This window comes from Acartia tonsa, chromosome 3 (genome assembly GCF_053477335.1).
Source record: "Acartia tonsa isolate MP-2025a chromosome 3, ASM5347733v1, whole genome shotgun sequence".
Lineage (NCBI taxonomy): Eukaryota > Metazoa > Arthropoda > Copepoda > Calanoida > Acartiidae > Acartia > Acartia tonsa.
In genome coordinates, this window is record NC_137262.1 from 30,964,767 (window position 1) to 30,982,744 (window position 17,978).

Consider the following 17,978-nt stretch of genomic DNA (forward strand, 5'->3'; position numbering starts at 1 on the left):
TGAATTCTTAGTTTTTCAGTACAAATTTTTTCCAGATTGATGTGAAAAGCATATAGATAATTTATTTTCATTTAATAGGGAGATGAGAGAGATGCTGTCTAGAAGAAAGAAGACAGACCCTAGAAAGGATGGAGGGTAAGTCTTGTTTAACATCATTATTGTTATTTCAGATATTTTTTAAACCTATGAGGCCAATGTAGGTCTAGTCTCAATGACTACTGGTCTTGTGGTGGATTAAGATTTTTTCTTGGGGCAATGGCGTCCAAGCTTTTTCATTTGGGGGGGGGGGGGTAATATTAATATCATATAGGCAAGGACGTCCAAGCTTTTTATTTTTTTGGGGGTAAAAATTTAAAAATCAAAATTTTGGGGAGGTAATCACCCCATTGGACGTGCTATGGGTAAGTCACCCCCCACCCCCCAAAAAAAAATCCTCCCCCAAATTTTTGTTTAGGCAGGTAATTAAAACTTTGGTGGTCCCACCACCACTGCAGTGCACTGAATTATTTTAATTACCTCTTGGGGCAACTCCCCTAGATGCTAGGGGAGAAACCGATAGTATTATAAAAAATTTTTATCATAAGAAAAAAAAAATCTAGACTTAAAACCCCCGTTTTTAATACTTCTGTTTAATTGACAAAACTTTAAGAAATCTTTATATGAAATCACCAAACCTCACGTCTGAGTAGATTTTGTGATGATGGGCATTATCCTATAAAAATTAACTAGGTTAGTAATAGTCTTGCATAAATGTAAATTTCCCCATTATTCAAGGATCATTATAATAAATGGCAGTTGTGTGTTCGCCTAGTTTGTTTGTTTGATTAGCCATAGTTTCTTAGAGTTTGGACCTAAGACTCCTGGAGTATGTTGAGACACTTTTGTATAGCCACCAGGGCCAGCTTAAGCTCCACGTTCAAGTATGACTTGACACGCTGTCTCATGAGAGCTCCTCGTTATTACCTCACCCTCGCCGGTTTTGAGTATGGCAGGTGTCCCAGATTAAGTCACCGTAATGAATGACACTTTCCTTAGAGGAGCCTGGGATTAAGGGATATGTTGGTATTATACACTTGATTATTAGGCATCCAAACTACCTAACAATCTCCCTTCCAACGCAACTGGGGGATGTTGCGTGAATACACATTGGAGAATTCGAGATAACATGTTGTGATTGCAACATGCATGGGTTTGAACTCGAATTCTTACCGCCTAGTATTTTCCACCGCTTCCATTTGTGTTCCTGATATTGCATTAAAGAAGTAATTAATAAGAATTCTAACCTACTGCTTATTAAAATGAATTTCATTTCTTTTCTTTTCAGAATGGACTTCAGAAGAAAGTTTGACATAATCCAGGCTCTTTAAATATTTTCAAATAAAATTATATACAACATAAAGAAAAGATTTTAACATATATATTTATAAATTATTACAAAAGCTTTCAAATATATCTTAACAAAAACTTTGTTTATTGCTTCATATTAATAAAACAAATTTTACAAATATTTGACAGCTTTTGTAGAATAAAAATTGTGATTTTTGCATAATTACCAGGATTAAGTAAAAATTAAGCCATTTTTTCTCTATAAATTTGAAGCTACTTAATTATTATTTAATGATCCATTCAAATTTGTTTTAATAAATACTAGATTTACTTTAGAATTTCAAAAACGAGTAATTTCTTAACAGTTATCTTTAAATAAAAATATTAATATGATTTTATGTATATTTTGTGCAATACTTGAAAATATTTCTTTTGTAAAAAAAAATCAACAAAATTTAACTGATATGTAATCAAATTCAGATATTTCCACCGTTTTCTTTTGTAAAGTTTTTTTAAGAATAATTTCTATGAAATCATTTTCAATTATAAAATTTTATCATTATTTTACTGTATAATTATAACAGGTATTATTTTGTTTTGGTACACTTTTTGTTAAAAATTTATGATTGTCCAATGTTTAGATGAAAATTCTAAGTCAAATTAAATACTGAGCTTTAAAAAGGCAAATTTCATAATACATCAATAAAATTTTAAATTAAACTGTAAATATTTTGTAAGAAAGTTTCTATAAAAAATATACAGATTTCTATTTTGATTAAATATTACTTAATTGTTATTATAAAATTAATATATAAATATAATATATATAACAAAATACATTTTAATTAACAATTTAATTTACTTTATGTTATGGGCGAAGCTACTCGAAAAGCGTGTTTGTCTAGTAAATTTATGGCTATACAACCTAACAATTCATAAGATTGACAACATTCATAAAAGGAAAGCTCTAAAACCTGCCGGTAGGACAAACGAACATTTCCACTTAAAAACCTAATAAGCAGAATATTAATTTGTAAGTCTTAACAAATTAGAATTATATATATATATCTTTGTTGCAAAACAAAGCTAGACTTTTAGGAATTGATTAAAGAGATGCTTCGTTTTAAATATTTACCCCTGGCATAGGAATCATTGTTTCCAAAAATAGTTAATTCGGAGGATAATTGAATCATAAAAAAGTGATGTCAAAAAAGGTAAAATTCGGCATCGGATCTGCTTCTTGAAAAAGAGCATTTAATGCCTTTTTAAAATTACTTATGCTTCCAAATGATTTAATTTTATGAGAATTAATTTGGTGCTTGCTTACATGTGAAGACCGGAGCACCGAAACCCCCCCCCCCCCGCTTAGTTTTGACAAAAATCAAAAATAAGGGGGGGGTAGTTTTTTAACCCCCCGCTTAGTTTTGACAAAAATCAAAAATAAGGGGGGGGGGTAGTTTTTAACCCCCCCCTTAATTTTGAAGAAAATCAAAAATAAGGGGGGGGGGTAGTTTTTTCACTGTACAACACGCCAGAAAGTTGAGTAAGGTAAATCCAGTATACCAGAGGGGAAAAAAAACCTTTTACTGGCCAAAGTCAATAAATAAGGAAATTATGCCCCAAAACATGAATATCCCTGTAATAAGGTTTCCCCTCTGGTGTACTGGATTTTCTTGATTTACCTCACTCAACTTTCTGGCGTGTTGTACAGTGAAAAAACTACCCCCCCCCCCCCTTATTTTTGATTTTCTTCAAAATTAAGGGGGGGTTAAGTCTTTGCCTTGCTGAGCACTTTTCCTCCTTGCCTTTTCCAGACATTAAAAAACTACCCCCCCCCCCTTATTTTTGATTTTTGTCAAAACTAAGCGGGGGGGGGGGGTTTTCGGTGCTCCAGTCTACCACATGTAAGCAAGTACCATTAATTTACCTTTTTTGTCCTATCCCTGTGTTAAGTGAATAAATCAATATTTTAATTGAATGGTCAGGTTATTAATTATATTTTCTGGACGGACCTGCAGTCCTAAGAAACCTGGAAGAAAAAAGAATAGATTGATCAATTATTTTCCATACATTCAAATACAAAAAAAAATCAATTGACATTGTGTTATTACCCGCGTCCGTGGCTAAAAACGTAGTGTTCCGCTCGTCTGAGAGGTGATCGAATCTTTAAACTGCGCCATAACTAAAGACGTTAAAAATGGTTTCTACTGCTGATAGGTTTCTACAGGTGCGCGACATTATTAATTAGATCAGGGGGAATGTCTTGGCAAAAAAAGGCGAACTCAAAAACATGCACAGATAGGACAGAAAGGTCGTGCAATTATAGAACTGGTTGTCTGTTGGGTTTTTCTTAACCTAATACCCAGAGTGATTGGACAGAAAAGGGGAGATTTGTCTCCCCTTAGTTATCCTTGGTTGTAGGACCTAACGTCAGAGTGTCAAAAAAAGAGTTGCTTTGCTATAAAACAAACTGGATATCTCCCCTCAAAAAAAAATTCTTTTCTAGTTTGTAGTACCTAAGCCCATCCCAAGAGACAAGGAAAGAATCAAATTTTTCAAAATGTATTTATCATTAAATGGCTGATAGGAACTAACTATAACTTATAAATAATTCATTTAACATGTAAAACAGTGCACAGAACTATTCCTGGCACAGTGCACAATAGGTTTAACATTACACCACCTTCACTTTATAAACGACAGTTAAAAAATTTAATTTATGTAAACAAGGAATAATATGTCTTTATATTGATTAATTTTAACTTTTTTTTATTAAATTGGAAGTATATAATGTTAAATGGATTTACATATCAGCTTAAATATTGTAATTTTCAATTTATAATTTAAATGTAATACTCTAAACGTTTTTAAAAAAAATAAAGTTCATTTATATTATGTGACGTATATACAGTAAACATACTGCGTGGGGAAAGCCTGGGTTGATTTGTTTTTCGTGTTTTCTTGTAGTTTGGTTTCCAGTATTTCAAGTGAAATATACCAATATATTGTTTTCTTACATTTTGAAAATTTTAACTTGCTTTAGAAATAATATTTGTTAAATTCTGTGCAATGGATATAAAGTGTGTTACTTTATTTTATGTTTTATTATTATTTGGCCACAACTTGGTCAAAAATGCTCACAAATCAGACCTTTTTCGACCAAAGATACTCAAATGGTTCTTTTACAAGCCCAATCAATCAGTTTTAAGATATCTTTATATTTCAAGAAAAATTTATGGAAATACTAAAAAACAGCAAATTTGGGTGTTACCTTTTATATGTACAGATACCATAAAATCAACAGAAAAAATACTTATTTTTACTTTTCTATCATTTTTAAAGTTTGATTCTGTTAAATTGGCTATTCTTGAAGGGATTTGTGCATTGAAATGTACTGAAACATAGTATTGGGCAGAAATTAATGTATTTCAAAGAAAGAAAATTTTAAAAATAAGAAATTCGACCTCTATCACTTCAGAGGAGAGCTGCCAACCTCCAGTTGACAGGATATAGTTAAATACTTGTTAGCAATAATAATTAGCCCAAAAAGTAAAACAAAAAGTTTTTTAATATGGTAAAAAAAATGATAATCTAAATCTTAATTTTGGGGATGATGATCTGAAGGACGCTCTTACTGGTGGTGATGATGACCCAGATTGTATCCAAGTACATGAGCATTATGACAACTCATCTATTGAACTATGGTTCAATTTTTGTATTTGTAGCAGCCTCCAATTAAAAGTTGTAACAAGAAATATAACCATCTTTTAAAAACTACTATATTTACCTTATGAATTGGAGAATTTAAAAACCATGATTGTATGTTTTGGGATTTCTCTTGATTTGAGAATGCTACAAATACAAAAATCGGACCATAGTTTAAGAGATAAGTTGTCATAATGCTCATGTATTTGGATACCATCTGGGTCATCATCACCAACAGCAAGAGCGTCTTTAAGATCATCATCCCCAAAATTAAGATTTAGATTATCATTTTTTTGTTATATTAAAAAACTTTTTGTTTTACTTTTTGGGCTAATTATTATTGCTAACAAGTATTTCACTATATCCTGTCAACTGGAGGTTGGCAGCTGTCCTCTAAAGTGATAGAGGTCGAATTTCTTATTTTCAAATTTTTCTTTCTTTGAAATACATTAATTTCTGCCTAATATTATGTTTCAGTATATTTCAATGCATAAATCCCTTCAAGAATAGCCAATTTAACAGAATCAAACTTTAAAAATGATAGAAAAGTAAAAATAAGTATTTTTTCTGTTGATTTTATGGTATCTGTGCATATAAAAGGTAACACCAAATTTGCCGTTTTTTTAGTATTTTCATAAATTTTTCTTGAAATATAAAGATATATTAAAACTGATTGATTGGGCTTGTAAAAGAACCATTTGAGTATCTTTGGTCGAAAAAGGTCTGATTTGTGAGCATTTTTGACCAAGTTGTGGCCATATAATAATAAAACATAAAATAAAGTAACACACTTTAGAATATACGTGGATATTATGACAGGGGAATAAATTGTCATCAATTTAAGTTGGTAACAAGGACATAATTTATTGGTCAGTTCGGTTATCCAGTAGGAGGGGATGGGATAGAGTATAGGGGGGATTGTGGAGGATTGTTATTTTGGTCAGCTACAAGTTCTCTTTATTAGAGTACATGATAATCTGATCCAAGTAATTTTTGTTGAACATAATACTTTAACCTTAATTAAAAATAGACCATTTTACTGTTATACTTAAAACTTTCCTGGGATCTATAGAAAGCTACACTGTAAAGCAGAACCATATAGGTTCAGCGATTATTGAGATCCTACACTACACACAGACTTACAACCTGTTACCTTTATAAAAACATTCCATAATATGTTTCAGTTATAATGTAATATGAAAAATGGGTAATTGCCAATCAGAACAGGTGAAATATTTTACATTCATTATTTCATTTTTATTTGTATTAATACATTACACATGTTCAAATGCCTTCATATTTCTTGCAGAGAAATATTGATTACAGATTTTTTTCAAGATTATTTTTCCCCTGTACTTATTGGCAAAAAGATCAGATGCATAAAGCGACTGAAGACCAAGTATATTTATAATCATACAGACCAACCGAAGTATTCTTTTGAGTTTTTTAAGAAACTTTCTATCTAAAAACTTGAGATACCGGCTGCAGCTTAAGAAAGATAGGCGATGAATCTAAAGTTTTGAACCAACAAATAGAATAAACAACTGTAATATACTGTTCAATGTCCCCTCCCTCCCTGGCTGCGACTAAAAAACTTTTATAAATATAGAATTATTTAGACAACAGCATCAGTTGTTGATACAAATGCTATAGTCAATGAGGTAAGCAAACTTTTAAATATTGTTTGCATTATTATTAGGAGCGAGGCTACTCTATAATTCACTTTTATTATATTATTAATAGTTATTTATCACATCGTATTATACAGCTTTCCACGGATATTAAAAAATGTCCTTGCGGGGCTGAATGCCCGAGCTAATAAGACTGGTATTGATATTATGACCTTAATATTAAAACTTGCTTTAACACGATAGGAAAAATGATTTTTCAGTAAGGCGTAGAATCAGTTCCATTACAACGGATATTAATCGGTTTCCAATCCATAAAGGAAGCCTAGAAGTTTATGTATCTTTTATCTAAATATAATAAGGCTAAAGAAAGGATAACTCCATAAAGGATTTTGCATTTTTTATCTCTAACTTACACAGAGTGGATGTGTGATCTTCTCATCTACTATTGAAAATAGACTTCACATTTTTGTACTCATTACCAAAGAGTATCCAGTCGGTCATGGTCTACAAAATGTATATATATGTATTTATAAGTAAAGGTTTTGAAATTTTCTATTTATTATCTATCCTATTGAGACCACTTAATAGCTGCTTAACTATTTACTTTTCTTTAGATCATCCATAATTTCTATGGATGTTTTCATCTTTGTTTTATTTAATTACTGTAAAGGTTGGAGGATCCAAACGTCCTGTGACAGCAAATCCTGCCCTGCTGGAACATATCAAGGAAAAGAGAAAAGAAATTAGGTATTTTATTTAATCGGATGGTTATGATTTAGAAAGGATGTCCATGCTTGTATTTTCAGAATCTCAATTACAGAGGTAATTATGATTAGTTTTTTTTGGAGGGAGCTGGTGAGGATAAAACTAATATTTTCCAAAAATGAGGGGTTACTTAAAGCTAACTAAGTAATAGCTTATATGTAAATGCTTACAGAATTGACAGTTGAGGTTTTAAAAAAAAGTAGATAATACATAATCATATAAAGTTCTTTAATGTTTGATTTTAGAACAACTGAAGAAAAGTTGAGAAATTCATTGACAACTACAATAGTGGATGGAGGAAAAGAAGAAAGGTAAAAATGAATTGTTATCTTTGCCTCTCAATTACAAAGGAACCAGGATTCTGACAAAAAATTTTAAGTGAAAATTTCCCCACAACCCATTTCCTTCGTTTCCCGCCTTCTTACTAACTTTCCCTTAGTTAGAGCCAAAAAATGAGTTTCACCCCAACATAACACCACAAATATATCCAAATTTTCAACAATTTTAAATGGAATTAATTTGCTGAATAACGGCCACTGTTTACGATAAACATTGCCTTTATGAACATGAAATAAATCAATAAATACCGAAAATGTTGTTTAAATATCGTCTTACTTTTACTTTAATTGAAATTTTCATTTTTGCTTATTTAAAAATATGTTTTAGAGTTATGTATGATGAGAATTGGTTTAGAAAAGAGAGGGATAATCTGAGTAAAAAGTACCCAACCCTGCCACCAATAGAATCTGGAAAAGTGGTCACTCAAACTGGCACTGCTTTTATTTTGTAATATGTAACATGTTTAAATAATAAATTAATGATATGATAATTTATTTTTTGTTAATAACATTATTTTAGATATTCATCAAAAAGAAATTAACGTTAAATTTTTCCTCCTCCTAATTTTGTGTTTCAAGTTTTTTCGTTCTTTTAAAAGATCTTTTAAAAACTTTAAAACCAATCTTTGGCTTTCATTAAAATTATTGGTATACTTTCGCGTTGCTTTTAAATTTTAAAAGCAAACATAGTCCGTTAATTCTTTATAACACAAGAAGGATTCCTATATGTAAACCGTAAAATGTGGGTATGCTATTCAAATCTTTCTTCTGTTGCCAACACGTTAATCTATTACACTAATTTGTTTTTTTTCCAAAAAGCCTCCCTTGATCCTTTAATACTTTATAATATTTTACTTTATTTATAGCCACCCGTTTTTTTATGAATATGATTATTTTACGTTTCAGGGATGAATTACAATTAATTAATTTTTACACAACTCCTTGTTTGTCTGTCTGTTTTATTTTATTTTAATTTAAAAATAGTTTTTCCTGAAATCCCGTTTGACCTGGAAGCGTTTGGATGACATACAATTTCATTGGTTAAAGTCAATGTTTACATTATGAAGATTTTTATTATTATGTTTATATTGTTAATTTACAGGAATCTATAGGCATAAGCTAATGGCCGATAAATTGATGTACATCCCCCAATGATGATACATATAATTACCCCTTTTGTAGATTACAATTTAAAACGTTTGGACACTCAACTTAATGAACCAACCAATCAAATAACCAACCAATTTAATAAAAGTCTCCAAAGTTGTTTAGGCAACAATAAGAAAACGTTACTATTTTCCATCCCTCCTTGGTTAATTATCCTAATATTCACTTTAAAACTAAAACTTTTTTTTGAAAATGACATTATTTCAATGTTGATATAATAACAGCGACAAAGTTTAACAAGGTAAAATGGGTTATACTGTTAATGGGCAGGGTTTACCGAGGTATTGTCATGGTAGCTGTTCACATACAACCATATCAAACCATTAACAATGTGTGGAGCTTGGACTAGTGTTCGGAATAAACAGCGACGAAAGACTAATTAGTGCACAATTTATTGATCTTGGACAAAGTAGTCTCGGACAAAGTAGCCTCGGACAAAGTAGCCTCGGACAAAGTAGCCACCGGACAAAGTAGCCTCTAGGACAAGGTAGCCTCGGGACATTTACTTTAAAAAAGTAGCCTCCTAATGAAAGTGTTAATAAAGGTCATGGCCTCAGAGCTCGGCCCCCTGGCCTGCCTAGCCGCGGGTGCTCGGCCCCCTAGCCTATAACCTAACCTAACCTAACCTAAACATTGTAAAAACAATATTAAAAATTGTAAAAAACAATATTTAAAATTGTAAAAACAATAATAAAAAATGTAAAAAAAAACAATATTTAAAATTGTAAAAAACTACCAACCAATTTTTGTAAAATCCACGAAATTCTAAACCACCTATATATTTTCCTTAGGAGGCTACTTTTCTTAAGTAAATGTCCCGAGGCTACTTTGTCCTAGAGGCTACTTTGTCCGGAGGCTACTTTGTCCGAGGCTAATTTGTCTGAGGCTACTTTGTCCAAGTTTCTATTTTATTACATACAAATAGGCTAAAAAATATTTAATTTTATTTCTTTATATACTAGAGGTAAATTTTTGTGATATGTGTTTGTCTGCATATACCAAAAGATCTCGCTAACCGCCAAACTTAGTAATATCTTCTCATAGTTTCAAGGAAGATTTTTATTCAATTTTAGAGTTCTTCTACCCTTTTGAGAGGAATCCACCTTAGAAAAATATATAGCTTTTATTTTTCTAATAAAAGTTATGCAAAAGGTAAAGACAATACAAAATATTTAAACAATTCCTTAACAAATTACTTTAATAGATATTAGTTGAAATGTATAAACATCGTTTGGACTTCCTATTCAGAAATTGTATTTACTCACTCGGTCCCGTAACCTTCATTAATATCCACAAAACATATACATACATACGTTAGTTAAACCTTAACTTTCTAATCAAAACCCCAATACCCATACTGCTTTTTCCACACATATTTTGATATTTATAAGTTGTATAGTATTGTCTGGATTGAAAAATTAGTTTAACCCTGAATAAATCCGCGAAAGTTTGTGTGTTTACAGCTTTGAATGTTATTGTTATGCCTAGATGAAATACCTGACCCCCAAAAATCTTCGAGATTTGCTTGATGTGGTAAGAATCTATTAATTTTTTAAGCGTAAATATTCTATATCTAGTTTATGTTCGTGCGTCCATCATACCCTGAATTCCTAAACCATCTCAACCTTTAACAATCCCACCTAATATAAAGAATCAACTAGCGTTTGCCGTTTAGTTCATCAGATATTAAAGGACAAACTAAAAACTTTTACTATTATGTAAAAGAATATTTATTTTTATCTAAATATTTTTATACTTGTTGTTGCTCCGCTACGTATTGTCACAATTCACCTTGGTTATTGAAAAAGTATACAACTTTTACTGTTTTTTTAATACTTGAAATAATCTTAAATATCTAGTTTTTATCAGTGTAAACAGTTTTCTTCAAATAAAATTTTACTTCTATGTATGAATGTCAATATAGATTAATCAAATCAGCTAAAATTTTCTCATTGTTTTAATCGAAATAAACCAGTTAATGCTTGTTTTTAAGATTCATACTTTGAAAAGTGCATAAAAAATCAATGATGATTTATAATCACTTTGAAATTAACAAAGTGTTTGACTCATTTATCAAATTAACAACATACATCAGATTTGCATTTGCAACTGATTAAAATCAAAATATTGTTAATCAAATTAACTAAACTTTTAATACAAGAGTTTGGTATACAATAGGATACTGTGTATCAGAATAAATGTACTTTACAGGGCTCGGCAGCTGCGTGTAAGCCTCAGTAAAATCGTCATATATATTATAACTTTAAAATTTAGCTGTTCCTGAACAGACAATCCATCATTTAAGAATTTATTTTTCTCACCGAGCAGATTTAAATATGACGACTATGCACGGCTAAGGCGAGACTTGGTCGTTAATCTTTGTAATCGATACAAAAATAAAAATACATTTGATATTTCAACCTTATCTTGTTTGTATAAATGACGTACAATCAACTTATTAACTGTCTAATCTAGGATGAAGTGCTATACCGTGATGAAGCCTATTTTGAATCATTAGCCTCTCCAAGGAACGTTCAGTTATCAGAATTAAATTCAGGTAGTTAAAGATGGACAATTTTATTCATAAGTAGCGCAGCAACAGCAAGATTTAATATGATTGTTATTTATAGCATCGTATTATAGACAGCTTTCCGGGGTTATTAAAATGAAAAAGGATCCGGCTAACAAAACCGGTATCATTTTTATGATTTATATTAATGGAAAATTATTCGGTTTCCAAGTCAAACTGAAAACTTTATTATTAACTAGCTTTACGTGTTAATCGGTTATATTGAAAGGTAAGACTTACGAACATACTAATCAAGGGAAAAGTTGCGTAACTAAAAAAAATTAGTTTAAAATGAAATAAGAACGATTAAATACACTATTTTGCATAAAAATTCGAACATTTTTCTTTAGTTGAAATACTTTGTGTACTTGACAAACAGGCGACAACTGACAGATCAAACAAAATGTAAGACTATTAGAACAACTTACTGAAAATAATATTTTCTTGAATTTTTCAATTTTAAGAGTCAGCAAGAATAAACCAACAAGAAGTAGCGGCGAGCATTATAAAACAAAGTCTGAGACCCCAGAGTCCTTCTGAGTTTGATATAGAAGAAGAGTAAGTTTTAAGTATTAAATCAAATAAATGTCCTTGCTACTTTAACTTCAGGTCCAACCACCAAGAAAGCAATGTCGTCTTTACTTATCAAACACTCGGTGTACAACCAACTCTTTTATTGTCCGACTTTTCTGAAAGTTCAAACACACTAACTTTTGATGTCACTCGAATGACAGAGCATCAGTGGGTACCATTTTTACTACGTGTCTTATAGAAACTTGAACCTGAGGGCTTCCGACATGTTTATGCCGTGAGTGTTAAAAATAAACTTTCAAAATTAGAAGATTCTACACAAAATAGCAGTAAAACCTAACGTTTTACAAATAAAAATTTTATTTTATCTCTGGGACTTTTAACTCTTTTTATTCTTTATTTAATTATTGTTTAATATAGAGAGAAGATGACTACAGGAAGTCCAGAACAGGAGAATGTGGATCCAGGTCCATTGGAAACTTGCAAGGTAAGTTATAGAGTAGCTACACAACTATTTAGGTCGTTATAAAGATTGTTTGTCAGTAAAACGCGGTTAATAGACAATTTAAGAACCAAACAAAACATTTTTTGTCAAATATAGCCTTTTCTATATTATTTTTAATCTATAATTAAAAGTGACTGTGTCCCTAGCTTTTATAGAGTTAGGTCCAAGAATTGGTTAAAAATCCCCTCCCACACTTTTTAAATTTGTGCGAGATTTTTTTCCTTTTCTGGTGGTAGTGTAGCAATCCCTTTTCTTAATAGCCTTCAACCCTATCATAATCAAAAAATTCCCTGGAAATTTAGGAGATTTGGTAGCGAAGCTTTTCATAATTAAGGTATGAAAGTGAATTGATCCCTGCGAGTGTGTCTCCATTTGTGTTACACAACTCTTTGATAGGATATTTGTACTTATTTTCATTGAATGAGAAGTTATTGCTGTAATTTAAATCTTGAAGATTTTGTTGCACACAACTGAATAATATTGATATACTTGTTTAGATATGTGGGCGAACATTTCAGCAAGATAGAATAAAAACTCACATGGGTATCTGTAAGAAGACAGCCAATAAAACACGTCCTGTTTATGATGTTGTCAGGTATATAAAGACTAATTGTAGAGTAGCTTTGATTTTAAAAATATTTTGACCTATCCTAATATATAAAGCAGTAAGTTTTTTGTCTTAAGCTTAAGATCTCAGTAATTACTCAACCGTGATTGACTTAGGCTATTCTATTTTCAGATAAGTCTTGTGTGGTTTTAAGTTATTTCTCTAGCCTCTCTCTAGCCCTTAGAATACAATTATTTTCAAATTAATGTAAAAGATTTCTTAACTTTATTCTAAAAGAGATTGATATGGTGGGTTGGGGCATGGGAGTGTTGATTTTCTGGTTCCAAAAGATTATCTGGCTTAAAACTTTTATTGAATCTTTTATTAGTACAAATTATTAGTGTTTAAACTTTTCTAACTAAATAAAATTTACTTTCTATAGAATTATTTGGATTAACTTTAAAACTATACCAGTAACTAACAAAAATAAAAATGCCATTGCAACAAAAAAATAATATTGCATATGATTAATGAATTTAATAATTAATTAATGTTTTGTTTTAGTTCACGGATACAAGGGACAGAAGCAGAGGAATTGGTTAAAACTGGAAAGTAAGTTTTTTTATTATTTTATTTCGTTCAAATTTAAAACAAGGATGACAACATCCTCAAAAGGATAGGTTATTAGTGGAAGACAATATGAATAATCTTACACATTTGATAGAAATTAGAGAGCAATTGCAAATATATTTTAAGAAAAATCACGAAAACTTTCACCTTTGATTGTTCTATGTTTAAATATCTATACTTTTAGCGGACACTAAAAATCAGTCATCTATCTTAAATAGCTACCGAGAAAATAAAAGTTTCCACTTAGCGTTACGGACTGACGAACAGACAAAGCTAATTATATTGTAGATTCTTTACTTAAAAAAAACTACACTATTATTACTATTATCTTTTAAGAATGAAGCTGGAGCCAGCAAAGCCATTTGAGAAAAAATCTGAATTAATGAAAAAGGTTGGAAATACAAACCTGGCAGAAAAAGCGCCCCTACCTCCTATACCTGCAAAGCCTAAAGAAAAAGAGGTTCAGAATAAAAATAGCACAGCATATCAGGTAATTAACTCCTATTTAACATCCCCCCTCCACCAAAAAATAAAAGATCAAAGACAATGTATGTGTAAACCTCCTATATTATAGCCAAAGGTTGAGGGAACCAACACCCCCCTTGAATTTGCTATGATTATGAGTTCTTAAGGTAAAAATTCATTAGTCATAAATGTGGAAAAAGTGATCCAAAGAGCCAATGTTAAGTGGTCACAAATGAAGAATATTAAGAAAAAACACGAATCTTTCTACATATGTTTTTATATTTTTGTAGTATGACTGACAGGCCAACGGTAAATTCACATTTCCCCAAAGCATAACTGTCGGACAGACAAAGTGAATTATGATACAGCAGTAGCTTTGTTTAACTTATATGATCAATAGACATTATAAATGTAAAGACATTATTAAATTAAAAACATATTATTATTTTAATGCTTTTCTTTTTTTAAAAATTATTGTTATAAATCATAATAGTTTAAAAACATACATTAACAAATGAAATATTTTGCGAAGCAGTTTAAATAATGCGTTGCACTTAATAAATGGTTTGTTTTTGACTATTCAATTTGTGTAGCAGCTCTGTAAGCATCTATTTCTTAAATTTTAAAGCATATCTAATTTTAAGCATTTTAACTTAAATTAAATTTTCATATAGAGTTAAAACAATAGTCTAAAAAGTAAAAAAAAAATCTGAAACTCACGAAAAATCTTATGGTGCTAAGCGCCATTTCTTAAATTATATTTTAAATTTTGACATTTCATAAACCAAAATGTTGAATTTTATAAACAGCGTAAAGTGTCTCCAACGTCATACAAAACAAAGTTCCGATGATAGGCCAGTATAAATTGTAATTGACCAATGGTAAAATTTCTACTGGAATCTCACAGATCACTTGTATTGTAAGACGTCATTTTTTGGCTGCACTTTTAGTTGTTTCAAATTTTTTGGTAAAGTAAATTAAATCATGCGCACTTCGTGCGATATTCACCACTGCCCCTAAATGAAAAGCTTGTCCCCCCTCCCCCACTTTTTTTGAACGTCAAGTGCTTGACAGAAAAGCACTTTTTTATCAAGCTTAAAATCCTAATAATTTAATAAGATTGACCTTGTTTCTGTATCGGAATAAATGAGGTTGACGTCAAAATAAATATTTGCTGCCAGCATAACTGTTACCAATTAAGTTTTCTTCATAACATACAAAGACATTATAAAAACAAGAACAAATATGTTTTTAGGTAACGCTATAATAATAAAAAAATAACAATTATGTTGTTTATGCTGTTCCATAGTCGATATAGATAATTCCATTAATATCATAATTTGAATAATGATAACTATTGCCACGCTTATACAGTGCTGTATAAACTTCCAAAATCATTTTTTATGCATTCTTAAAGATAGAGAGATAAATACGTTACTTTCTTTGACGAACTAAAGGACAGGAGCCATTCGGCTAAGGGTAAATAGTTATAGAGTAGCGCCGTACAAAAAACTGTATAGGTTCATTAATTATTACAATATTTTTAAATGAATGAGTTATATGCATAAAATAAGACATCATATTTTTAACAAAGCAAATATACATTCTACAGTGTCCTGCTAGGTTTTTTTTCCAAGACAATATTATAACATTGTGCTTATTTGTCAAAGGAATCTTATCTGTATATGAAAAAATAAGTAATTTTGACACTTCAAGGTTATATAATTTTAATTCTAGTTATGTAATAGACAAACACAAAATGTATAAACGCTTGCATCAAATAGGCCAAAAATATGTTGATGATTTTCATTTGTCAAAGTTTTAGCTAATGATAAAGATTTACTAGCGAATTATATTTATTTTAACAATTTTTCTTTTTCTGGCAGCTGTTAATAAATGTATATGCATAGATATATAATCAAGACAACTTACTGACTCAAGCGGTGAGGACCTATCTCGTCTACTAGCAAATTGCTTTTTTCTTTTGTAGCGACTTGTCTGTGTTTATATTTCCGACGCTATTGTCTCAAAGACGTCACAGGGTCCCTTCCCCTTGGATAGAGTTACATATAGTTCGTGCCCCCTCTACTCCCTTATTTTAATGTTAAATGTAATTAATTTGTTTCCTTAGCTTACTTTTAAATTTTTTCAGGTTGTTTTTGATGAGAATGACAAGATGAAAACCCGGAAGCCAACAACAGCGATGCCACTCAATAAGTTGCCAACTCAAGTAGTCAAAGGTGCCGCAGCCGCCCCACCTAGTAAAAATGACTTAAGGTAAGATACCCTTGCTTTATTTAGTTGTGTCCTTCATATTGCATATGAACCTTAAACAAGCTTTTTGGTGAAAAATATATTTTTAATTATTATTTAGGTTACATTAAATATGGGTTTATGATATTACAACTTAGGGATGAGGACCTGGAGCCCCTAATAGAAAATGCTTTTAAAATTTAGATAAATGGAGGGGGGAGCTCTGGGATCCATTTATAGTAAAAGTTTCTCCTTTTATTGCACTGCCCTATCCTTTTCATAGAAATAAACAGTTGATGGGCTATGGCATTGTCTTGAATCCTACTTTTACAACAACAAAATTCTTACCTGATATTCAGAGCTTGCAAAGAAATTTAAAACAATTTGCATTTTAACATATTTTTTTAACTTTTCAACTATTTCAGATACCTTTCTGCACGTAACTGGAAGAAATCTCGGAGTGCACAGATTTCACCAGATTTAAACAGCTATGATGATGATGAAACAGGAATTCATTCATTAAAATTTGATTAAAGTAAGACAATAGAGGGGGAAAGTGTTAAATAACTTAATTAGGTCTTTGAATATCAGCCAATAGCGTCGGGGATATTAATAAAGCCAAGTCGAAAGCATATTGCTAGCAAACGGAAAAGGTCCCCAACACTGGATCCAGGTAGTTGCTTGGGTTACACTACACATGTATACTTATTATAATTTACACTATTAATTCCAGATAAATTTGTGTTGGTATTTAGTTTTAATTGACTATGTTGCATTTAATCGAATTTTTTTATTTAACATGATGTCTAAATTGCTTGGATTTACTTTGGAACCATTTAAAATCATTATGTATTTAACCTTAAATTTCTACCTAATTGCTTGCATCCATTTTCTACACTTCTTTTATTGTTTCAACCAATAATTCAATCAATCTTAGATAATTCTATATCTATTAATAATTAAACGAGATTATAAGCTAGTCAAAAACCACATGGCCACTAAAAATATAATGAATTACTTTTTAACAGATTTTCTGGCCAGCTCAATGACCTCAACAAAAACAGTCTGCTCTGATGCTTTTGATTTTCTATTTGATGAAAAAAACCTAAACCCTGAAAAGGTATTGGAGGAAGAATTTCAGAGTACCATGAGTGAGGCGGCATTCAGGAGAAAAATGGCGGAAGAAAATGGCGCCGCTGAAAACGACGACATTGTTAAACCGGTACAACAAAGCAGCTGTTGTGTTATTTCATAAAAATTGGCGCGTGTTTTGATCAGTTGTAAATTACTGGTGATTTTTTATTTTAACAAAATTTATATTTGTTTCTTTAAACAAAGTTTTAAATAATATTAATAGTCTCTCTATTTGTAAAATAAAGTTCTATTTTGAGTAGGGCTAAAACCGGTTTGATCGTCTGAATAAAAAGATATTATTTGAATCTGTAACTGTGATATTATATTTAGTGTCTTTGATTATTATATATAAAAATACATGAAAATTCTTAAATTTGTTAATAATGATATAATAAATAAATATTCATAAATG

General features: G+C 30.6%; 3 protein-coding genes across 3 annotated transcripts in view; all 3 read left to right on the plus strand.

Annotated features, from left to right (window-relative positions):
* LOC145314834 (uncharacterized) overlaps positions 1-2,178 on the plus strand; it is a 46,568-nt gene extending 44,390 nt beyond the window's left edge. Inside the window, exons 10-11 of the mRNA XM_080154915.1 lie at positions 79-135; positions 1,325-2,178. Of these exons, the coding sequence (XP_080011041.1) occupies positions 79-135; positions 1,325-1,367 (100 nt within the window). The 3' untranslated portion in view covers positions 1,368-2,178. The remainder of the gene's footprint in view (positions 1-78; positions 136-1,324) is intronic.
* Positions 2,179-6,190: 4,012 nt separating this feature from the next.
* On the plus strand, positions 6,191-8,256 carry LOC145315196 (uncharacterized). Its single transcript, XM_080155239.1, has 5 exons — positions 6,191-6,258; positions 6,651-6,692; positions 7,333-7,409; positions 7,673-7,738; positions 8,094-8,256. Exons 1-5 carry the CDS (start codon positions 6,235-6,237, stop codon positions 8,215-8,217), a joined length of 333 nt encoding a protein of 110 aa, XP_080011365.1. The 5' UTR covers positions 6,191-6,234; the 3' UTR covers positions 8,218-8,256.
* A 1,943-nt stretch (positions 8,257-10,199) lies between these two features.
* Positions 10,200-17,939, plus strand: LOC145315197 (uncharacterized). Its single transcript, XM_080155241.1, has 10 exons — positions 10,200-10,465; positions 11,408-11,489; positions 11,966-12,059; positions 12,453-12,519; positions 13,035-13,132; positions 13,649-13,696; positions 14,051-14,204; positions 16,332-16,456; positions 16,858-16,935; positions 17,456-17,939. The coding sequence occupies exons 1-10, from the start codon at positions 10,421-10,423 to the stop codon at positions 17,685-17,687; spliced, it is 1,023 nt and encodes a 340-aa protein (XP_080011367.1). The 5' UTR covers positions 10,200-10,420; the 3' UTR covers positions 17,688-17,939.
* The last annotated feature ends 39 nt before the right edge of the window (positions 17,940-17,978 follow it).